The 20,397-nt window shown below is 56.9% G+C and overlaps 8 protein-coding genes across 8 annotated transcripts; 2 read left to right on the forward strand and 6 right to left on the reverse strand.

The window, feature by feature from the left end:
* Window positions 1-375: 375 nt before the first annotated feature.
* On the reverse strand, window positions 376-810 carry F5144DRAFT_183557 (uncharacterized protein). Its single transcript, XM_066782750.1, has one exon. The coding sequence runs from the start codon at window positions 709-711 to the stop codon at window positions 445-447; it is 267 nt and encodes an 88-aa protein (XP_066644822.1). The 5' UTR covers window positions 712-810; the 3' UTR covers window positions 376-444.
* Window positions 808-5,303, reverse strand: F5144DRAFT_183552 (uncharacterized protein). The gene is made up of 3 exons (XM_066782749.1): window positions 1,893-5,303; window positions 1,169-1,836; window positions 808-1,085 (listed from the first exon to the last, which is right to left on the reverse strand). Exons 1-3 carry the CDS (start codon window positions 5,136-5,138, stop codon window positions 911-913), a joined length of 4,089 nt encoding a protein of 1,362 aa, XP_066644823.1. The 5' UTR covers window positions 5,139-5,303; the 3' UTR covers window positions 808-910.
* A 459-nt stretch (window positions 5,304-5,762) lies between these two features.
* On the forward strand, window positions 5,763-7,008 carry F5144DRAFT_567813 (microtubule-associated protein CRIPT-domain-containing protein). The gene is made up of 3 exons (XM_066788614.1): window positions 5,763-6,216; window positions 6,278-6,401; window positions 6,457-7,008. The coding sequence occupies exons 1-3, from the start codon at window positions 6,064-6,066 to the stop codon at window positions 6,534-6,536; spliced, it is 357 nt and encodes a 118-aa protein (XP_066644824.1). The 5' UTR covers window positions 5,763-6,063; the 3' UTR covers window positions 6,537-7,008.
* F5144DRAFT_645820 (Alpha/Beta hydrolase protein) lies at window positions 6,612-8,164 on the reverse strand (the record flags this gene model as incomplete). The annotated part of the gene is made up of 2 exons (XM_066792880.1): window positions 6,612-7,630; window positions 7,715-8,164. 2 exons carry the CDS (start codon window positions 8,162-8,164, stop codon window positions 7,106-7,108), a joined length of 975 nt encoding a protein of 324 aa, XP_066644825.1. The 3' UTR covers window positions 6,612-7,105.
* A 1,203-nt stretch (window positions 8,165-9,367) lies between these two features.
* Window positions 9,368-10,902, reverse strand: F5144DRAFT_567830 (pinin/SDK/memA/ protein conserved region-domain-containing protein). The gene is made up of 3 exons (XM_066788615.1): window positions 10,045-10,902; window positions 9,914-9,982; window positions 9,368-9,857 (listed from the first exon to the last, which is right to left on the reverse strand). Exons 1-3 carry the CDS (start codon window positions 10,576-10,578, stop codon window positions 9,462-9,464), a joined length of 999 nt encoding a protein of 332 aa, XP_066644826.1. The 5' UTR covers window positions 10,579-10,902; the 3' UTR covers window positions 9,368-9,461.
* A 31-nt stretch (window positions 10,903-10,933) lies between these two features.
* On the forward strand, window positions 10,934-11,937 carry F5144DRAFT_567831 (PHF5-like protein). The gene is made up of 3 exons (XM_066788616.1): window positions 10,934-11,269; window positions 11,354-11,627; window positions 11,716-11,937. Exons 1-3 carry the CDS (start codon window positions 11,253-11,255, stop codon window positions 11,752-11,754), a joined length of 330 nt encoding a protein of 109 aa, XP_066644827.1. The 5' UTR covers window positions 10,934-11,252; the 3' UTR covers window positions 11,755-11,937.
* Window positions 11,938-14,185, reverse strand: F5144DRAFT_567833 (uncharacterized protein). The gene is made up of 2 exons (XM_066788617.1): window positions 13,260-14,185; window positions 11,938-13,185 (listed from the first exon to the last, which is right to left on the reverse strand). Exons 1-2 carry the CDS (start codon window positions 13,742-13,744, stop codon window positions 12,138-12,140), a joined length of 1,533 nt encoding a protein of 510 aa, XP_066644828.1. The 5' UTR covers window positions 13,745-14,185; the 3' UTR covers window positions 11,938-12,137.
* F5144DRAFT_567837 (U3 small nucleolar RNA-associated protein 10) lies at window positions 14,186-20,306 on the reverse strand. Its single transcript, XM_066788618.1, has 3 exons — window positions 19,660-20,306; window positions 15,519-19,611; window positions 14,186-15,464 (listed from the first exon to the last, which is right to left on the reverse strand). Exons 1-3 carry the CDS (start codon window positions 20,034-20,036, stop codon window positions 14,559-14,561), a joined length of 5,376 nt encoding a protein of 1,791 aa, XP_066644829.1. The 5' UTR covers window positions 20,037-20,306; the 3' UTR covers window positions 14,186-14,558.
* Window positions 20,307-20,397: the final 91 nt, after the last annotated feature.

The following is a 20,397-nucleotide window of genomic DNA, read 5'->3' on the forward strand; positions in this document are numbered from 1 at the left end:
CAGAATCCCACCGCTAGACTACATGTGAGGAGGAGAGGTTTCGCCGAGGTTGGCTAGGGGTTTCTAAAAGTTGATTCGTGCAATGTATTGACTGAATTGGAGTTGTGCTGTAAGTACTTCGTACGTACTGGAGAACGGATAACTATACCGTGTCTTTCAAGAGAAGCGATATACCAGGGGGTGACATCGAAGTTGCTCTACCTACCTACCTGCGCTTAAGGAAGGAAAGTTAGAGTAGGTCTATGTCTCTAGGGGCGGTGTTGTGTGACCCGGAACTCGGTGTGTCGTGCGAAGGACGTGCATAAGGGGAAGCAATAAGCCGTGATAGGCCGTCCGCTCCCAAGAAACAAGATCAACCAAACAAGAGAAGCCAAAGGGAGGGTTGAGCAAAGCGGATTGTGGGAAAGGAAACGAGTGACATGTACATAGTTTCTTGCTTCGTTTCTACAGCCAAGCTTGTCCACAGGGCGGCCGTCCATTCCAGCTCGGCCTGTCACTCTCATGCCCGAAGGTTAAGCCAACAACAACAAACAGCAGCATACACACACTTAAAACACTCCAACCTTGCTCGAGGTACCCAACGTACAACAAGCAAACGGCACCAGGTAAGCAGAAAAGGCCTACGATAGAAGCAAGCAACATACATCCGTTTTTCAACACCCACCGGCCCCGCCCCCTATGAATAACTCCGACGGAATCGACCCAGTTCATCCCACTTCACTACTAGTTAATCATTAACGAATCAAAAAAAAGATCGAAAATCTCGCGTTGCGAAAGTAAAAAGCCGTACCACCAGTAAATGATAAGATGATACCCCCCCGGCGCTCGCTCCCACCCACACATCAAGAGAGAGAAAAAAACACGAGCCAAGCCAAGCCTTCCTTCCTTCGAGTCCCCCCCATATATTCATTCATTGCGGCCTCGAGCTCGCCATCTCGCCGTACCGCCCGCGGTGCTGTGTCGTGTCGTACGCCTGCAGCACCCTAGTTTGCGACTCGTCCGCCTGCGAGAAGGCATACCCGCGCTGCTTGCGCATGCGCTGCACCTGCCGCACCTTGCGAATGGCTTTTTGGAATTGCTCCATCCTGCACACATGGTGAGTCAGTATCGGTTATGGATAGATATGGGGGGGGGGGGGGAGGTTATTTATCGGAGGTTGAAAACATACCTTGGCCGGTAATCCTGGATATTGTACTTCTGGATCTCCTGCACATGGTGGTACGGTTCGGGCTTCCACAGCCGCTTGCTGAACTTCCACCCGAAATCCCTGGCCAGAGCGAGAATGGCCAGGGTAGGCATCTGGAGCCAGAAGGCCGGGCTGGTGAACAGGCGCGGGATGACCCCGAACCACTCCATCGAGAAGTTGAGCATCGGGGCCACGGTGCCATAGACGGCGACAAACACGATCCAGATGGCCATGCTGCCCGGGATGGCGATGACGTGGTACTTGGTCCAGTTGTTGGTGACGAGCGCGGCTTTGCCGAGGACGGTGAGCAGGACGGCGCCGTACATGGCGGCACCCCAGACCCATTTGCCGGCGGGGAAGCCGTCTCTCTGGACGCCGTCGTAGATGTAAAAGGCGGAACCGCCGAGGTAGAGGATGATGGAGTGGTAGACGGCGTTGAGAATCCAGGAGGTAAAGACGCTCGCCCGGAAGAAGCTGTTGGTCTGGCCGAGCTTATACAACTGCGGGTAGCGGTCGAGCAGCCGGGCGGAGACGAATTGGTCTAGGATACCGAGAACAAGAGGAGGGAGGACCGTGTAAAAGACGTTGTAGAAGGACAGTGTCCAGGATTCGTAGATGACCTCGCCAGAGAAGACGTTTTGGAAGACGTACTGTTTCTAGTTAGCGCGCGCCGCGTGGTACCAACAGAAGAGCGGGGAGGACATACCCAAAACTGTGTGAGATAGAGGGCGATGTTCTTGTAAAAGGAAAACAGGATTGTTTTAGCAACGCGATGGTAGCTCCACGCGCCATGGACTAGGAGCAGCTTGCGGAGGAAGCGGAACTGGGCAATCGACACATCGGCGCTACGCGCGGCCTGGAGACCCTCCATACCGCTGATACCGATACCGATGTGGGCGGCCTGAATCATGGAGACATCGTTTGCTCCGTCGCCGATGGCGAGGAGGATGGACTCCTTTTGGTACTTCTTGACCAGCTTTACCACCATGGCCTTCTGAAGGGGTGAGACGCGGCAACAAATGACTGCTTTGCACTTAACAGCGAGGTCGAGGAAGAGCTTCTCGAGGTCCTTCTCCAGCGCGTACGTCAACGACTTGCCGTCGATGACAAGGGCCAGAGTCCCTATTTCGATGGTGCCATCGCCCTGGTTGTGGATGGCGTCCAGCTTCTTTTGCAGGTTGTCCCTCGTCGCATCGGCACTCTCCTCGTTGACAATAAGAAGCATCATGTCTTCGCTAAGCAGCTTGCAACTCATGCCGATGTTGATGGCAGTTTCCTGTCTGTCGCCAGTCAAAACCCAGACCTTGATGCCGGCCTCTTGGAGGGTGTGGATCGTCTCGGGGACGCCGTCCTGTAGTCGATCCTCGATGGCCGTGGCGCCGAGGAGGTAAAAGTCCTTCTCGATGAGCTCGGCGGCCTTGTCCAGTTCTTCAGCACGATTACCGCTCACGGTCGTCTGCGCCTTGTCGTAGACTTTATACCACTCCTGGAACTCGTGCTCCGGGACCTCGCGCATGGCCAAGCATAGCGTCCGCAATCCTTCAGAGGCGTATTCTTCGAGGTGGCGGAGGGTGACTTCGACGTGCGGGTTGTTATCGTTTAGGCGCTCTAGGATGACCGTGTCTGCACCCTTGGTGTAGCACCGGACCTTTCCGTCGGGACAGCGGTAAATAGTCGACATCCTCTTCCGGGTCGAGTTGAACTCGCAGACAGCTAGAAGCTCGTACTCCAGATGTTCGCCGTTGACCTCGATGATGACAGCACGGGGTTTGCGGGCGAAGAACTTGTAGCCTAGTTGCAGCGCCCCGTCGACGAGGGCCCCCTCGTCAGGGGAGGCGGCCTGGTACTTGATTTCACCCGACTCGCTCCGCTCCGGAATCACAGTGTGGCAAATGGCAAGCAGTGTGAGGAAGTGATGGATAGCTTGCGCGCTCGGATGGTCCTCGAGGTTCTTCTTCAGTTGCTTAAACTCATGGATGCCAACCTCGACGCCATCCTCAATGGTTGCAACACGGTCCTCGGGGACGGTCCCGGCGTACATGATGCCAGCAATAGAGGACGCCTTAAACTCCATTTGGTTGCAGGTTAGGGTCCCCGTCTTGTCCGAGAAGACGTATTCGACCATGCCTAGTTCCTCCACCAAGCTGGATGTGCGGCAGTTGGCAGGCGTGTCGGTGACATCGTGGTAAATATCCAGGTCGTCGTTGATGAGGATGCCGTGCCAGTACTTGACCATCTCGAGGGTGACGAAGAGCGAGATGGGGACCAGCGCGGAGAAAAGCACCCAGTAGGTGACCATGTCCTTGATAAAGATGCGAGCGATGGCGGCGGCGCTGTCTAACTCCTCCAGGGCAAGATATTTGAGGGAGTTGCCAGAAACGCGGCGCATGATGAGGTCGCCGGCAGTCGAGATGACACTAAGGACAAGTAGCATGCCCACCAGGGCCAAAACAAGCTTGTTCAGCTGCCTTTCGACTTTGGTCCGCTTGATGGGCGCCGCGGTCGCATTTCGCATGAGTTTAGTCTCATGGCCGGTAAAGACGACAACTCCGTGGATCCAGGGGGTGTTCCGCAGAGTGGCGCCACGAAGAAGAAGCTGCTCCGGGTTCAGGGACAGTTCCTTTTCCCCTCCGCCCGCCTGCATGGTAAGGGTGGCTTCGTACGTGTACAGACTGCTGTTGGGTTGCTCGGACCGGAGTCTGCCGCCAAGCCGGCTGACCTCGGTCGAGCTCACCATCGACGAGGTTTCGGGAAGCGCCTGCTTGATTTTGAGGTTGGTCTCTCCATCAAGGTTGGCCGTCTCAATGTAGCACAGGCCCTCGGGCTCGGAGCTGGCTAGAAGCACAAGATCGGCTGGAAACGGCTCCTCGGACTCGACCCGGACGATATCACCGACGGCGACGTTGATCCACTTCGTCTCCTCGAAGCTGGAGCCGCGCAAGACGCGAGCCTTTGACATGTTGAGGGACTTGTCGGCCTGCTTCCGGCGATAATCCTCCACCAACTCTTTGCCTGCCGAGACTAACAACACCACAATAAGGGGCCCGATGGTGGTGTATTGGTTGGTAGGCGAAAGTCCTGGAATTTGCTGCAACCCGGCAGTGAATAAGAAGAAGATGTTGGCGAATTTGGAGAACTGCTCGAAGAGGAATTTGAGGGGGAAGGTCGCGATATTGTACTTGGCCGTCGAGACGTGGTTGTCGACGTACTTGTTGGCGGCGTTCGCGGGGGGGTTGTTGAGGTGGATGATGCGGGGTCCAAGCGTAGATGGATCGACCTTTGCGCGCCCAAAGCCAAACTTGAAGTTGCCCATGTCGAACTTCTTCTCTTTTGGCGGGGGCGGCGCCCCGGCGGTGTCTGTCCGACCTCCGGGTCCAGCCCCGGGTCCGGCTCCAGCTCGGGGATCTGTTAATGGGAGGTCCATCTCCGAGTAACCCTGACCCATCCCGAGCCTGTTTTTTACCCTCCCGAGGAACCCGCCGCCCAAACTCAAAACGCTGTTCCGTTTCCTCGCATCTTGCACCGCCGCCGATGAGCTACCACCGGCCATACCCCCCCCCCCTTGTTGGTAGTACCCGCCATCATCGGGATAATCGTCGAAGTCATCGGCATATCTCTGGTAGTTGCCCAGGTCTGATGTTTGGCTATACTGTCGGTGAATTTCCGGACCGTAGGGCCCAACGGGTCGCGACGTGGAACCCGAGGAGGGGCCGGGAGGTGGCGGCCTTCCGGCGGGGGGTCGGGGCTGGCCGGAGCCGACAAAATCGTCGTAAGACACGGAAGGTCGCGACGGGGCGGCGGTACCTTGGTCGTAGGCGTACGAGTTGAGAAGATCGTCGTCGTTCAGGGCCGAGCGCTGCCCTGTGCTGTAAACGGGTTGGTCATTGTCGAGATCGAGGAGGAGGTCGTTTCGGGAGGCCGAAGAGCCCCCCGGGGGTGGGCGACCGGTCATGCCGGAGGGCGGCGCCGCTCAGGGCAAATCGGTCGGAGGGGAGGGGAGGATCAGGCGCGGCGCTCGGGCATTGATGGATGGTAAGACCTGCGTAGAAAAACACACACAAAGGCCAAAATACCGTTGGAATTCGGCGAGAAGGGGTTGGTTGTCGGCAGAGGTCGAGGGGATGATGCGTCGTGTTTGTTGCAAGCACAGCCTCCTTTCAGTAAAAAGGATTGCGAATTGGGGGATCCTGGGCAGCAGCGCTTCTTGGCTTCGTCAGCCGCAACCTTGCAGGGTGTTTGGTCGAACTTGCAGACGCCTCCAACAAAGGACAAAACTCGGCTGTCAAAGCCAATCAAAGGAGACCAATATTTTATTTAACAGCCGCGCCCCCGAGTGTGTGGCTGCGCGGGCGGGAGAATGTGAGTTGCAGCTTGTTGGTTTGCGCCTTGGTGTTGAGAAGTGATAAACTTGAAGTCGATACGAGAGAGAGGGCCCGGGCCCGATGTTCGATGCGAAAGCACCAAGGGGCTCCGCTGGAGGCTGATCGAGGACTTGGCACACGATTGGCTCAAACCCAAGGACGTCACTCCACCGGCGAGACCTGGGAGCGTTGAAAAGCGTTGCTCTGAAGAACAGTGTTTCGGACGGTTGGTTGGCCAATCAGAATGCCGCTACCTTTTTGATCCCCGTGCAGGGGAACTGCCACTGGTTTGAGGTGACGAATCACCTAAGCCACAGCATGCACAGGCTACTTCCCCTGGGCCAAGTTTGCCTCGTCGCGTCTTACAAGGCCAGCACCGCCTCATAATTTACAACGTCACCAAGATCTTCAATTTGACATCTGTTTCATCAGGGGCACGACTATCTGGGCCTGCAATTAGAAACAATACAGCACCGCCCATCTAATCTAATCTACCTACACAGTACAACTCTCAAAATGGTCTGCGCCAAGTGCCAGAAACTCAACAAGACGACCCTCGCCACGCCGGGGGTCAAGAAGAAGGCCGAAATGTATTATGGCTCTGCAGCATCGACATCTTCATCGGGCGCGAAGAAGTCGGCCACTCTCGGGCAGACAGGAATCTCAAAAGTAAGCATCTGAAATTACACTTGGCGATCGACATGGTTACCTGTAGCTGACCTCCCGAGAGAGCAAACTGCTTTCCAAAGCGGCCAAGAACCCCTACGCCCAATATTCCAGCTCTTGCGGCCGGTGCAAGACCAAGGTAGCCCAGGGGCACACGTACTGCAACCAGTGCGCCTACCGCGATGATGGTGAGTTTGGACGGTATTTCCATTGCTATATCTGCAGTTACTGACATAGGTATAGCCTGCCACATCTGCGGCAAGCCAAACAAGAAAAAGACGGCCGTGCCGACTGTCGACGGCCAGAAGCGCACTTTTAAGTGATTAAGAGGTTCATATCTGGTCCCGCAGATCAGGACCGCAGCTTCCGACGAAAAGTCTTGGGGATGGGGCGCATCGCTTGAGACTGAACAGCCTCGCCCTGGGATGTCACCCACAAACGAGCACAACGCAAGCCAAACGGCGTGCAACGCTACGAGGAGATTTGGAGATTATCGGAGGTGTGTTGTTATTCCCGGTATATTTGGGTTGTTCTGTACTAAGTTTAAAAGCCCCAAGGGGAGGTTACACGACCGCAGCGTGTACTCGACATAGTCTTGGGACGGAACCCCGGGATGGTGCGGAGCCGCTGTCGGTTGTATGCACTGTACATACATACAGGTTGGATTAGAGAGACTGGAAAGCCAGGGATGGATTTATAAGTTCCCGACATGTATTTAACTATTATCACCCACGGCCCGACTTCAAAATGGCTGCTGCAAATGAAACATGAATGATGAACGATAGGATCAAGTATCGGTGGCACGCACGAAAGGGCATGTTTTGACATTCAGATAGTGCTCGTGGCAACAATAATACAACCAAACCATCAAACTAGTACAGCCCAATCATCTCTAGATCGAAGCCTTCAGGGGCTGGTCCTTCAGGATGACTTCCAAGAACTCGCTGATATGCTTGTTCGTGTCCGCTGCCGCCTCCCACAACGCCCAGTGCGACGCATTCACCTCCTTCTTGACAAGATCGGTGCAGAGATCGTCCATGCTTGCCGACATGGCCGGCGGCAGGGCAGCATCTCGGGTGGCCACCACCATCAACGCCGGGATGGTGACCTTGGTCCTGCCCTGCTCCAGCAGCGGCCGCTCCTCGTCAAAATTGACCTTGCCGTTCTTGTACCAGCTCAGCGGGCCGCGCATGCCGTTCTTGAGATACTCGTCGGCGTAGAAATCAATCTCCTCCCTGCTCAGCAGCGGGCTCTCCCCGATCTTCTCCGGCTCCAGCAAACCCACCTCCAGCCCCTTCGCCACACCAAACACCGGCTGCCCATCCTCCCTCTTCGCCCCATACATGACACTCAAAAACGCCCTGATCTTCTCCCTCCCCACCACCGCCTCATCCACCTCCGTCCCCTCAAACTGCACCTGATACCCAAAATTCGGCAACATCTGCACAATCTGCTGCTTGGTAAAAAACTTCTCCGGCACCGTCCAAAACGGCGTGCACACACTAAACACGCCCCTCAACACCTCCGGATACCACAACGCAAACCGCCACGCCACCGCTCCACCCCAATCATGCCCGCCCAACACGAACCTCTCCACATCCTCCCCCTCCCCCTTCCCCTGCACCCGCCGCACCACCGCCAGCAGATCCTCCACCACCCGCTTGTACGAGTAGGCCGCGATGTCCGCCGGCGCGTCGCTGCGCCCGAAGCCGGGCAGGTCGGGCACGATGACGCGCAGGCCTTGGGAGGTGAGGTGGGGGACCTGGTAGCGCCAGCCGAAGGAGAGGTCGGGGAAGCCGTGGATGAGCAGGGCGGTGCCGGTGGTGGGGGTGCCGGCGGGGGGCTCGGCGAGCAGGTAGTGGTAGGTGGTGTTGTGGGGGGAGGCGGGGATGGTGTAGGTGTGGTGCTGGACGCGGGGGTCGGTGGGGGTGAGTTTGTCGATGGTGGCCATTGTGATGGGTTGGTTTGTTGGGTGTGTGTGTGTGATATGAATGTTGTTTTTTTGGTGAGGAAGGGTAGTAGGTAGGTAGAATTGTTCGTGAGTGTGAGGTAGGTAGAGGCGGGGAGATGGGAGGTTTCAAGTAGGAGCTAGGGGATTCGTGCCCCTTTTATGCGAAACGAAGATCGGTGAGGGGCATCCGGCGTATTTCACCTGAAAAAGACAAGAGGGATCAATATGCGACGAGGTGAAAGTCAATTGGTAAAGACGGTGTGGCTATGGATCCGGCTCGCCCTGTTAAACATGGAATCTACATGTAAGTACGTATGATTTCCTCCACTTTGATGCATCCGGGACGGAGCGGGTTTAACCCAAGACCTTTTAGAAGTGTGCTTGACGAAAGCTATCCCAAACGGGCAAGAGGAAGACCTCTTCCACTTCCCCCGCCACGGCGTTCACCGAGTGCCGCGGCGATGAAAACGGCCAATGCGTCATAACCCCCACCTGTTTGGGTAGGTTTCTGCGCTGGCCCCTTGCGACTGCGGCAAAGGATCAGTAATACATAGAATATACGGGCTACGTAAACTCGCCGACAAGTTCCGGCGCAACCAGGAGACAGGGTGCGGTGTTATGTGCAAAATGCAACATGGGTCGGGGCGGCACAGACGCAAGAACTTACGTACCTCCTGGTCAACGTTGTCTGTACATGCATAGTGTACATGCATCGTACATCTATGTACGGGTCTCAACTCCGAAGACCCCTCGCTAAAGGTAGCGGGCCCGCATGCACAACATGCCGAGGCCACGCGACACCGGCCCACTACCGCCCTCTTCTGCACTCAACCAACTAGGCGTTCTACTGCTAGGAATCATCCTCACGCGGTGCTTCTGACTAGTCAATCTACCTAGTATGTGCCTTAGCTATGGCCAGCTTAAGGGAATACCACAAACGGCATGTTTTGGATGCCCTTGGCCGCTTGATAGCTCTACACCTCTAACCTTATACCGGAACGGAGAACCGGAGCACCGCCGTCTCCACCGCAGCCTCCCGAATCCCGCTTTGCCCCGAATCCCGTTTTTCTTTTTTTTTTCGCCGCTTACCTATGCATGGCTCTCCCCGCGGCAACATCCGACATGACGCCCCTGTCGTTACCCCCGTGTCGTTACCCCCGAACGCCGCAGCACCACCCCAAGACAACGCTAGACATATACGCACCCCCCCCCCCCCCGGTGATACAAGGCGCTACACTTACAACCGACGCCGGCGCGGAATAACGAAGAGTAGGTACCAGGATGACACACACCGAGGTTAGTAAATCACTATGTCCTCCTTGTCCTGCATCATCTCGTCTCCTTGCTCGTCGTGATCCTTATCAGGGTGAGAGTCTCGCGCCTTGGGTGGCGTAGGTGCCAGAGCACCGGGGTTAGTATCTTGCGGCGGAGGGTTGGGCTCACCAACCGTGGCTTCTTCTGGATGGGATCCAGCCTTCGGTCCCGAGTCTTCCTCCCGCTCGGGTCGGTGCCTTGGCTGTCGTGGGGGAGGCGACGGTGACCGTGGAGGAGGCGTGACTCCGAGTGCCCTGAGCCGCTGCTCTCTGCGCGTTTTGAAGTCCCGTCTCTCTCTGTCTATAGCCTCCTGTGCGGCGTGGACCTGGTCGCTAATGATATCTTCCTGCTCTTTGGTGGGCTCCCACGGGAGGTAGTACTACGAACGGTAAGCTGAGCCGCATGAACAAATGCGGGACTAATATATCGACTTACAAGTCTGGGCTCACTACGCGTATGCAGACTTCGAGCCTTTGCGAGCATCCCCGAGTGCCGAGTATTCATCTGCGTAGGGATCTATTAGTTACCGATGAACGCAGAAGGGAGAGAGGAGTCACTGGACATACCGCCCGCTCATCGAGCTTGACCTGCTCAATTTGGCGTACCCCCTTCAACTGCTCCAGCTTCTCGGCCCTGCGCTTCTCGACCTCGGCCCGTCGTTGTTGCGCTCTCTCGTGTTGCCGCCGCTCGATCTCGAGCCTCCTCTGCTGCTGCGTGCTCGACGTGGTCCGGCTCAGCGTGCTGACCAGGCCGCCAAACAACCGCTGCCCTCGTTTCTTCTCCTCCATGCTGACGTTCCGCCGGACCGGTGGGCCGGCTGTCGCGGATGGTCTTCGCGCCTCTGGCGAGCGCCGAGATTCGGGCTCCCGGTCTCCCCGGCGTGTTCTTGTGGGTGATCCTTCCGTAATCGATCCATTTCGCTCGTTCCTCACGGGAGCGTGGTTGTCTGAGATATCTTCCGCCTCGGCCCTAACACCGTTACTTGGGTGTGTGTTCGCGTCTCCATCCTCAAGCCTCATGCGCTTGCCGATAGCATCCTCCGTATTGACCTCAGGCGAGGCTTTGCGCTTGTTTGCGGAATAATGTTCCGTTTCGGCCATTTTCCGAGCCCGGGATACGCCGCGATGTGATCCGAAGTAATGCGCCGCAGTGTGGATTGTCGTCCGTTGCGCAGTCGCTCAATGGCCGGCGGGGTGGTTGGAGCTCAGGCTTGGGAGCTTGGGACGCGCGCGAGACTGCAGTACAAGTACAGTACCTCGGAGCGCAGAGACTAAGGCGATGGAGCTGTGCAGTCCTTCTCACGGCTCCCGGCACCGAGATAAAGACTTGATATTCAAAGCCGGAATACCGGTTGCAATACCAATGGCTATTTTGGATGCATAAAACAAACAAGGTGGGAGATGAAGGAAGTCGGGAAGTCTCGATGTTGCGTCGCAAAGTCCAAGTTCCTCAAGACTAATCCAACCCCAACCCTCTGCCGTCCCATGTGTAATGCGATCGAAATTACTGGAAATACGCCACCCCAGCCGAGGCTTGATAACCACCACAGCCTGTGACGTATTTACCAGACATTTTCGCAGTCGCGTGTAAATCCGCCCCTCGCATTCTTGACCGCGACATACCACATCACGAGCGCAGCAACCGACGGCCCTCGACTAGTCTACGGAGCCTTGACGACTGTATCCTCACCCTTTACCTTTTACAGCTGAACCCCTTTTCCACCGACCAAAAAAACAAAAGGAAAAGAGGAAGACAGGACCGACAACCACCCACCATGTCTCGCCATCACCCGTACGTCCCCCCCAACCCATCCCCTCTCCCTCTCCAACCCCCAGTCAGTTCCCAACACTAACAACCACCCTCCCCCCTCACCAGCGACCTCGTCATGTGCCGCAAGCAGTCCGGGATCGCGATCGGGCGGCTCTGCGACAAGTGCGACGGCAAGTGCCCCGTGTGCGACTCGTACGTGCGGCCGACGACGCTGGTGCGCATCTGCGACGAGTGCAGCTTCGGCAACTACCAGAACAAGTGCGTCGTGTGCGGCGGCGAGGGCATCTCGGACGCCTTCTACTGCTTCGAGTGCACCCGCCTCGAGAAGGACCGCGACGGGTGTCCCAAGATTATCAATCTGGGTAGTTCGAGGACCGATGTGAGTTTTTTTCTTCTTTTTTTCTTTCTTCTTATCGGAAGTTGAATGGTGCTGGCCGAATGGATGCTGACATGGGGTGTGCCTACAGCTGTTCTACCAAAAGAAAACGAATCGGACAGGGTTTTAGTGACGGCGTGGCCCGGGTCTGGGCGGTTCCGGTTCTCTTCTCGAAGGGGTGTGGGACGGGCGGCATACAATGTATTGTCTGGGGATTTACGGGCGAAAGCCTGGTTTTCACGGCGTTTGTGGAGTTCATAAGGGGCATTAGACGAGATATCTTGGGACATGCGCTGCCAATATTACTACAAGAAGTCATCTACTCTTTTCAACCCCGGAAAACTATGGTGTGGGTGGGCTAAGCTAGCTAATACAGCGTGTTGTCGTCTCATACATTCTACAAAGGGAACGGGAAACCAGCAAACCAGCGCAGAGCATAAAACCATTACAAAAGAAACCAACTACCCCTTTCCACAACATACTCAAACTTTCAAACCGGCGAGCCGCAGTTCGTCAGATATAGCTGACCTTGGTGCCCATCCCGGCCGTCGCCTTCACTTTATTCCAACTAGTTTGCAAAATCCGCGCAATCCTCTCACGGATCTTCTTCCGGCTGAGCAGCATGAGCAGACCCACCACGAAAGCCAGCATCCGCATCAACGCATAAGGGTTGGTCTGGAAAGCCCCCGCAATCTCGTCGACAAGCGTCCGGAGATTCGTCAACACCATCGACGCCCTCGACATGAGCGTCGGCGCAGCAACAGCGTTACTGCCACCGCCACCACCAGCATTACCCGCCCCCCTCCTCGGCAACGGCCCTCTCGGTCTCGCCATACCCCCCGAGCCCGACGCCTGGCTCCCAGACGACCCACCCTTCTTCGGCGCCGGCGATGCAGGGGCAGGAGACGCCGGCGACGGCGAAGACGCGGTGCTCTCCACGCCATAATCATCCACCGTCGCCTTAGCCTTAGCCTTCGCTTTAGCAGTCTCCAACCGCTCTTTTTCCCGCTCCTTCTCCCTCTCCCTCTCACGGGCCTCGGCATCCCTCTTCAGGCGCTCCTCCTCCAGACGCTTCTTCTCGCGGGCCTCGTTCTCGGCGCGCAGGCGCCTAGCCTCCTCGATGTCGCGGCGGATGGCCTCCTCGCGGGCGGCGCGCTCCTCCTCCTCGCGGCGGCCCGCCTCGGCCTGCTCCTCGCGCAGCGTGTCGAGCGCCTGCAGAAAGGCCTCGCGCCGCTCGTCATCGAGCACGGGGCTGACGCTGATGAACTCGTGCGCGTACTCCCACTGGTCGTTGCGCGGCAGCACGTGGAGGGTGTACAGCTCGAGGATTTTCACCCGTGCGTTGAGATCGCGGGGGGTGTCCGCGCCGCTGGGGGCGGGGCGCCGCGTCTTTCGCGAGGCGGCGGGGGAAGGGGAGGGTGATTCGTGCCGGCGTGCTGGGGACTCGGTGAAGCGGTCGGCGGAGATGTCGAGGGAGGGGGTGCGCGCGGCGGCGAGGTAGTTCTCGAGGCGTTTTTGGTTGAGGTTCTGGGTTTTGGAGTGGGCGAGGAGAAGAGTGGCTCTGGAGTTGATGTGTCAGCTGGAACCGTTGTGTGAAGAAGGGGAGGGAGAAAGCGGGAAGCCTGGGCAACGTACAGGTTGATAACCACTTCAGCGTCTACATCCGCTTCGACACCATGGTATCCGTTGCGGATTACCTCCTCCCAAATATCTCCCGACCGGACCTTGTAGCAGAGAGCTCGCCAGTCCTGCCCGCCAAACGCATCCTTTCCGTCTTCCGGGTCGAGCTCGGCAATCGCATTCAGAATGGTCAGGTACAAGCTCCAGACCTTGACCCGCGAGGACCGAGACGCCCGAATAACGGGAGCCGGTTCGGTTGATTCGTTGTTCGGGGCATCGGATTGGGGCGGCGACACTAGGGGGAGGACAGTCGAGAGAGCCTCGGGCAAGCGACGCGTGAGGAACAGCGTCGACGCTTGTCGGTAGGTCTTGGAGATGTGCGAGGCCGCATTATTGCGTCCCGAAGTATTTGATGCGGATAGGGATGATATAGATGATGATAGGCCGCGAGCCTGTGCAAGGCTCTCTGCGGCCATGTACGATGTGTGGTTTGTAGCCATTGCGGGGATGGTTGTCGCGTGTCGTCGGGCAATGGAGGTTCAGGTCATTCGTAAGTCGTCGGCGTCTGTTGTCGGCGTTGAAAAGACCTTGATTGAAACACACAATAGTTACTCGGTGTTTCAATGTTCAGCCATCGTGTTCTCAATGCCGAGTCATCATCCCCAAGACGACAGCAGACAATAGAAGCGATAAGGGTGGAAGGGTTTATCGTCGACAAACGCGAAGCCGGCCTCGACTTCCAACTTCATTCAGTGGAGACACAACATGCAACATGTGCGCGCCCAGTGACCGACCTCCAAGCCGCAAATTACTGTCTTGAGCCTCGGCAAGCCTGGGGTATGCCGATTGGGTCACAGTGCCATTGGTGGGGCAACGCTTGTTAGCTGCCGACCATTGAGGAAGCAGAACTGCCAAGTAGCAAGGAGGTGCATTAAGGAACTCCATGAACTCGATGAGACTGCCGAGCTTCATCGAAACCGAGAGACAGCATGTGTATTTGATCGACGTGAAGTTGGTGGTAGTTTCAACGTTGCGTGGCCACCCACGGTTGCATGAATGTGAGCCGAATGGGGGTTAGGGCTTTACACAATAACAACCTTACCCCTGAGAAAGATCCTCGCACGAAGTAGTCGAGAGACAGCCAGCAAGTCGTTATAACAAGAGCACACCAGCCGAAGACTCGAAATATGATCTAGCCTTATATCGCAGCAAGCCCTTCTCACGATCCAAAGAGTCACCCCAAAACATACATCTGACATACCACCACATTACATAGGTACACACCCACCCAGTATCTACACAGGTCCGAGTAGCTTACTGCAACATCGAGTCGAGGCTCTCCCCAAGCTTCTCCTCGATCTCCACGATCCACCGCCTATTCTCCCTCTCCACCACCTCATCATCATCATCCTGCAACTCGCTGATATACGGCAACATCTCCGGCAGCGCCTGCAGCCACTCCTCGCCCAGCCTGACCGTCAGCGCCTGCTGGCACTGCACCACCGCCAGGCGGACGGCCGCCTGCCCGTTGCGCAGGTGCTTCAGCAGCGTCCCGTTGAGCTCCTTGTGGTGCTCCTGCGAGTCGGCCGCCGCCGCCAGCTCGACCAGCGCGGGGATCAGGTCCTCGGTCGCGTCGGCCGCGCCCGCGTTCAGGAACTGCTCGACCAGCACGGGCGCCACCGCGCCAAAGTGCGCCGGCGCCTGCCAGAAGCCGTCCTGGTCGTGCTCGAAGCACTTGCCCAGCGTGCGCAGCACCCGCTTCCAGAGCTCCTTCTCGTCGGCGTCCTGGAAGTTGGTCGATGAGAGGACCGTGACGGCGCTCTCGACGATGTACGACGCGTAGCTGGTAACAATGGACTTGAGGTTGCCGAAGAAGGTGTCTAGGAAGCCGTAGACGGCGAACAGCCGGAGGGTCCGGTCCGACGCGTCGTTCTTAGGGAGCCCTGTCGACGCCCACTCCATAAGCTTGGAAAAGATGGGGCGGAAGGCGGCGTCGTTGAGCTTGTAAATCATCTTGAGCGCATCGTCGCCGATCTTGGTTTCGATCTCGTCCAACTCGGACGGGCTGATCGCGGTCTTGGCCTGTCCGGACGCCACGGTCCTCCTCAGGTCCATAGCGCTAAGGAAGATGGCCGAGAGCGAAACCACGTTCTTGGCAACGGCCGCCTTGGAATGCTTGTCAAGGGCCATGCCGAGGATGTCGAGGTATTCAGAGACGGCCTATTTCAACATTAGCTTTAGTCCCTAGCAACATCACGAGCAAAGGATACTAACCGAGGCACCGCAGCTGGAGGCAGAGGCCCAGTTCTGGTTCAGTGCATTGTACATAACCTTCGGGTCGACCAACTTGGCCAGGAACTGAAGGCAGTGGGTTCGGTTACTGCTCGACTCATCGTCCAATGCCGCCGCCGCAGATGCGTTCGAGCAAGCCAGAAGGCGGTCGAGGTATGAACCAGTGATCATATACGGGATATGCTGGGCCAACGCTGCCACAAAAGCATACGCTGCATTGTGCAGCTCGGCATTGGGTTCCTCGCCCACCAAGCTCTGTTCCAGGTAGTCCAGCGCCTTGGGGATGGCGACAGGCAAAACAGGGACGATACCGTCCTGCAGGACATCCACAAGCGAAGCCAGGCAGAGCAGCGCCATGACCCGGAGGCTTTGCGATGACTGGCCGAGGCAATAATCGCCCGCAATAGTCGCCGCCGCCGCCGCAACCGCGTCGAGATCCTTCTTGCCGTACTTCTCCGAGATCTTATCGACACACGTCACGGCGGTGTGCTTGTAGCTCATGTCGTCCGATTCGCGGATAACGGCAGTCAACTGCGGCAGGAAAGCAAGTAGCGCCTCCCTGGACCTTGGGTCTGCGGTGCTCTCGCTGTCGACCCGGAGCTCGAGCGCCCGCAACACCTTCTGTCGTAGCCCGACGTTCGGCCGGTCAAGCAGTGCTTCCACACTCTTGATGAACTCGGCGATCGAAAGTAAGTTGAGAAGGTTAGACAACGCATCGCCGCAGCGGTTGTAGAGCGCCTTCTTGTTCTTGACCGTGGTGGCCAGCGTCAAGATGCTTTCCAAGAGCGTCGCGTAGAGATCGCGGATCTTCCCAGTTTCCATGTCATCTCTCTCCGCCAACTGTGTGATCTCCCGCTTCAGGCGCCTGTTTGAAAGCAGATGTGGGAGGAGGTTCAACTGCTTCGTGGCGACCTTTTGAGTATCATGTTCACTGCCGTCCCCGCCAAGCAGGACGTTCGATAGCGAGGGCTTCGGCTTGAAAATATCGCTGGTCAAATCCAAGAGCTTGATGAGAGTTTGCAGCTGAATCTCCACCGAGAAGGAGCTCATCATCTGGGTCGTGAACGAGATCATGTTGTCTGTCGCAGCGTACCTATCAACGAACATGGCAAGAATGGCAAAGAGGAAGTCTTCAGGTCCAAGATTCTGAACCAGGGAAATGAAGAGGTCGTGTTTCCGGTGCGAAGGGATATGCTCGTAGGCGGTAACGAAGCTGGCAAGGAGGTCCTTCGTGCTGGCAACCACGTTGCGTCCTCTTCTCCGGAACGTGTCAATTAACGGAGGAATAACCTCCTTGATGGTCTGGTTGACAACATGGGCAGAATAATCATCAGCCTGCTTCAAGACCGAGCTACCCATGAACGTGAAAATCGGCATGACGCTCTGCAGAACCACGTCTGGCGCCGTCCGAGCCAGGCTAGCCACCAAAAGCAGTGCCGCGTTGATTACGGCAGGGCTAGACGACTTTTGGATGCAGGTAGCCAAGATGTCTCCGTGACCGACCGATGCGTCGATCGTCAGGTTCTTGTTATCCTTGTACGCCGGCATCATGGCGAGAAGACTGCTCAGAACGAGGTTTTGGAGATAGCCCAACTCAGAGCCGATGAGCGTGCTGAGGTGGTGAAGATCTGACAGCGTCGTGAAAAGGCTCGGCAATAGTTCGGGATGGTTTGCCGGGTCGGACTCTTGAACGAGCTCGAGGACGAAGGTCGTCTTGTTCAGAGCCGACTTAAGCTCCGGGTTACTCTGCAGGCCCACGCTCCGACTCTGTTCTGTTGTACTGACCCGTCTTCGCTTGTTCGCCGGCTTCTCAGTCGCAAGTTTGACTTGGTCTTGCAAGGAGTCAATGAGGTCGAGTTGGATGTCAGTCGTGAGTTCCACCTTGCGCAACAGCTCAACCGCCTCCGTGATGACCGGGCCGTGCTCAGAGGACGATAGGGTTTGGGTGATATTGAACATGGACCGAGCTGTGGAGAACTTGGTGTCTGACTTCATAGATGGCCACATCTTGATAATCCGGCCAAAAATCGCCTGTACTAGGTGGGGCCTAAGAGCGGTTTTAGGGTCGTTAATCAACTCGAAGGCCGTCTCGAGGCCGGCGGTGTGGTTTGCGATAACGACATCCACGACAGCTTCGTCAACAGCAGCCTCGTCGAGTGATTCTCGCGCAGTAAGCTCGATGACCTCCTCGTGGCCGAGGGCAGCCCACCAACGGAGCAGCGGCAAAAGAAGATCTGTCCGAGACGTGCCCGAGATGCTCCGGATTTGGTTGAGGGATCGAAGCAAGCGGATCTTGACAGTCAACAACGGTGTCTCCGTGACATGGCCACAAAGGAACTTCAAGATTGAGAGCCTTGCTGCGTGGGAAAGATGGCGTCTTCCGCCCTCCGTTCCGGATGAACCCTTCGAGCTCTCGAGGGCGCTAACGAGGGCAGCAACGACGTGAGCCTCGTGAAGGACAGACTCTTCCAGCGACGGGACCAAGACCGAGCTAACTAGAGCTTTGAGGGCATCGCGGTCAAGCGCATTGGGAGCGCCAACCTTACCGTACAAGTCCTTCGCGCCCCAAACCTGCTGGGTTTGTTCTTTGACAAGGGAACCCAAAACAGCAACAAGGTCGGCCGCGGCACGACGAACCTTCTTTGCCGGATCGCTCAGAGCCACCGCGCAGTACGGGATGATCGCCTGGAAATCCTTGTCCGCACAATCGGTTTCCTTCAACCGGAACTTGACACGCTCGAGAGCAGCCACCTTGGCGAGTGTGGGGAATGGCCCGCACCAAACGCGCATGTAGAAGCTGAGGTAGAACGGGTTGCTCGTCGCCAGAGGTCGGCTTAGAGCAGGAATGGAGTCGAACTTCTCCATGGCGCTCTCCGTAGCCGCGGCAGAAAGAAGGACTGCGCAGAGATCGTTGAACAGGCTGCTCGAGTCCTGTGATAGACACGATACTGTCGAGGGTTGCAGCTTGGCCAACTCCTGGAATGTCGAGTCCAAACTCGGCTTATTTTCAACTGCCATTGTCTCCTCTTCTGCCCCTGCCTCCTCCAAGCTTTGCTCGATCGCAAGTTTCGGGCGGATCGCAGCCCCAAGCTTGAGTTCAAGTTCTTCGATGTTGAAGTCAATCTCCTCAATGGCAGACCTGATGACATCCCCCACATCTCCTCCAGCCTGCGATAAGCTGATCAAGGAAGCGCCGATTTCTTTACGAATATGACCGTCTTCGTCGACCTCATCATTGACCTTGTGGGCAGCCAGGAGCATGGATTTGTAGATAACCTTGATCTGCTTATCCCGCAGCAGATTCGCCGAAAGAAGCGAGTTAATAGCAGGCAGGCTTCGGACATCGCCTTTCTTGGACAGTCTCTCGATGAAGGCTAGTGCAAGCCCGTTGGCCAGTTTGTCGACCCTGTGTTGCCGGCTGATTTCCACTAGGGTCGGAACCAAGTCCTGGACCTTGATGAGGGCCTTTGCGATACGGCTTGACACCTGCTTCGCAGCCCGGTGTTGTGCCAGAATGCAGAGACAGACAAGGCCCGGGCGATAGGTATCGATATTCCAGCCGTGGACTAGTTGATCCATAAACGCTGTGAGCGCCACATCGTTGAGGCTGCCCTTCGCAGCCAGTATCGTAACGATCATATAGCTTGCGATTTGGATCCCAGGAACTTCTTTCATAACCATGGCCTCGCTGAGAACCGGCCCAATCTGCTGAAGAAGGATATGGTCGTTTTCCAGCTGGATGCTCCTCCGACCAGACCTCATTTTGTCAAGCATGCCATTGGCAGCTTCCGCCATGACACCACCCCAGAATGATACCAGACCCGGGTACTCTTGCCTCGCGCGGCATGATTCAAGCGTGTACTGAGAAATGATAGAGAGCAGCTCGGGCCGGTTTGTCGCCTGTTGAACTATCGCGGCTCTCGGCGGGGCCGTCAAAGATCGGATGTAGGGGTCTAGGAACCGGTACTCTAAGGGTATCTTGGCTGGAAGGATGGAGAGGAGTGTAACGAAGGCCGGAATCGTATGATACGGCAAAAAGGTGGTGATGAGGGTGGCCGTGTTAAACTCGTGGATCCTAGGGCCTAGTTAGCGCGGCGGGGAGGATCTGAGGGGGCATTCTTACCTAAACCGCCGAATCAACCACTCGATCGCTTTGATGGCGGGCATAAGTCGCAACCGGCTCCCCACCAGGTGGAGGAACGAGTCGACGCGCTTGTCCAAAGCCGCATTCTCCTCCGCGTTCATCTGAATCCGGTCGGCTTCTTGGCTTTGCTCGCTAAACAAGGAAGCGCCATAGTGCGTGAAGCGCGCATCCAAGTTGCATAGTTCCTCAAAACCCTCGTAGGATAGCTGGTAGATCTCGGCGAAGGTTTGGCCAGCGGCGACTCGGGGCTCCCAAATCAGGGACTTGGAATGGGTGGCCTTGAGGGCCTTGGCGTTCAGGCTGGTCCGCGAGTTGGCTGCGATCTGCGCCAACTGCGCAGCCAAGGACGACGCCATATCGAGGCGGTATTGGTTTTCCACGCGTGTAATTCTCGTCGGCTTCGTTTGCGACCGAGGGGTGACCGAGTTGACGGGGGGAGAAAGCGGTCTCGGCGGGGCGGTAGTGGATAGTTCGAGGTTGTCAACCGCCAATTGACCGCTTGCAAATTAGCTACACCCAGCGCCGTCAAACACGGGCAACAGAGGGCGAAGGGGGTGGAAGATGCGGTTGACACTTCTCACTGAGAGCTCGCGTTGGATTTGTTCAGTAGCTGTTTTCCCTGAAGCACTCTCGTCCAGAAATTTTTCTGGGTCGGAGGGGCCGATAAGCCCAATTAAGCCAATGGTACGCTCCCGATAACGCCTTATTTTGGTGGTG

Source organism: Chaetomium tenue, assembly GCF_020726465.1.
Source record: "Chaetomium tenue strain MPI-SDFR-AT-0079 chromosome Unknown F5144scaffold_3, whole genome shotgun sequence".
Lineage (NCBI taxonomy): Eukaryota > Fungi > Ascomycota > Sordariomycetes > Sordariales > Chaetomiaceae > Chaetomium > Chaetomium tenue.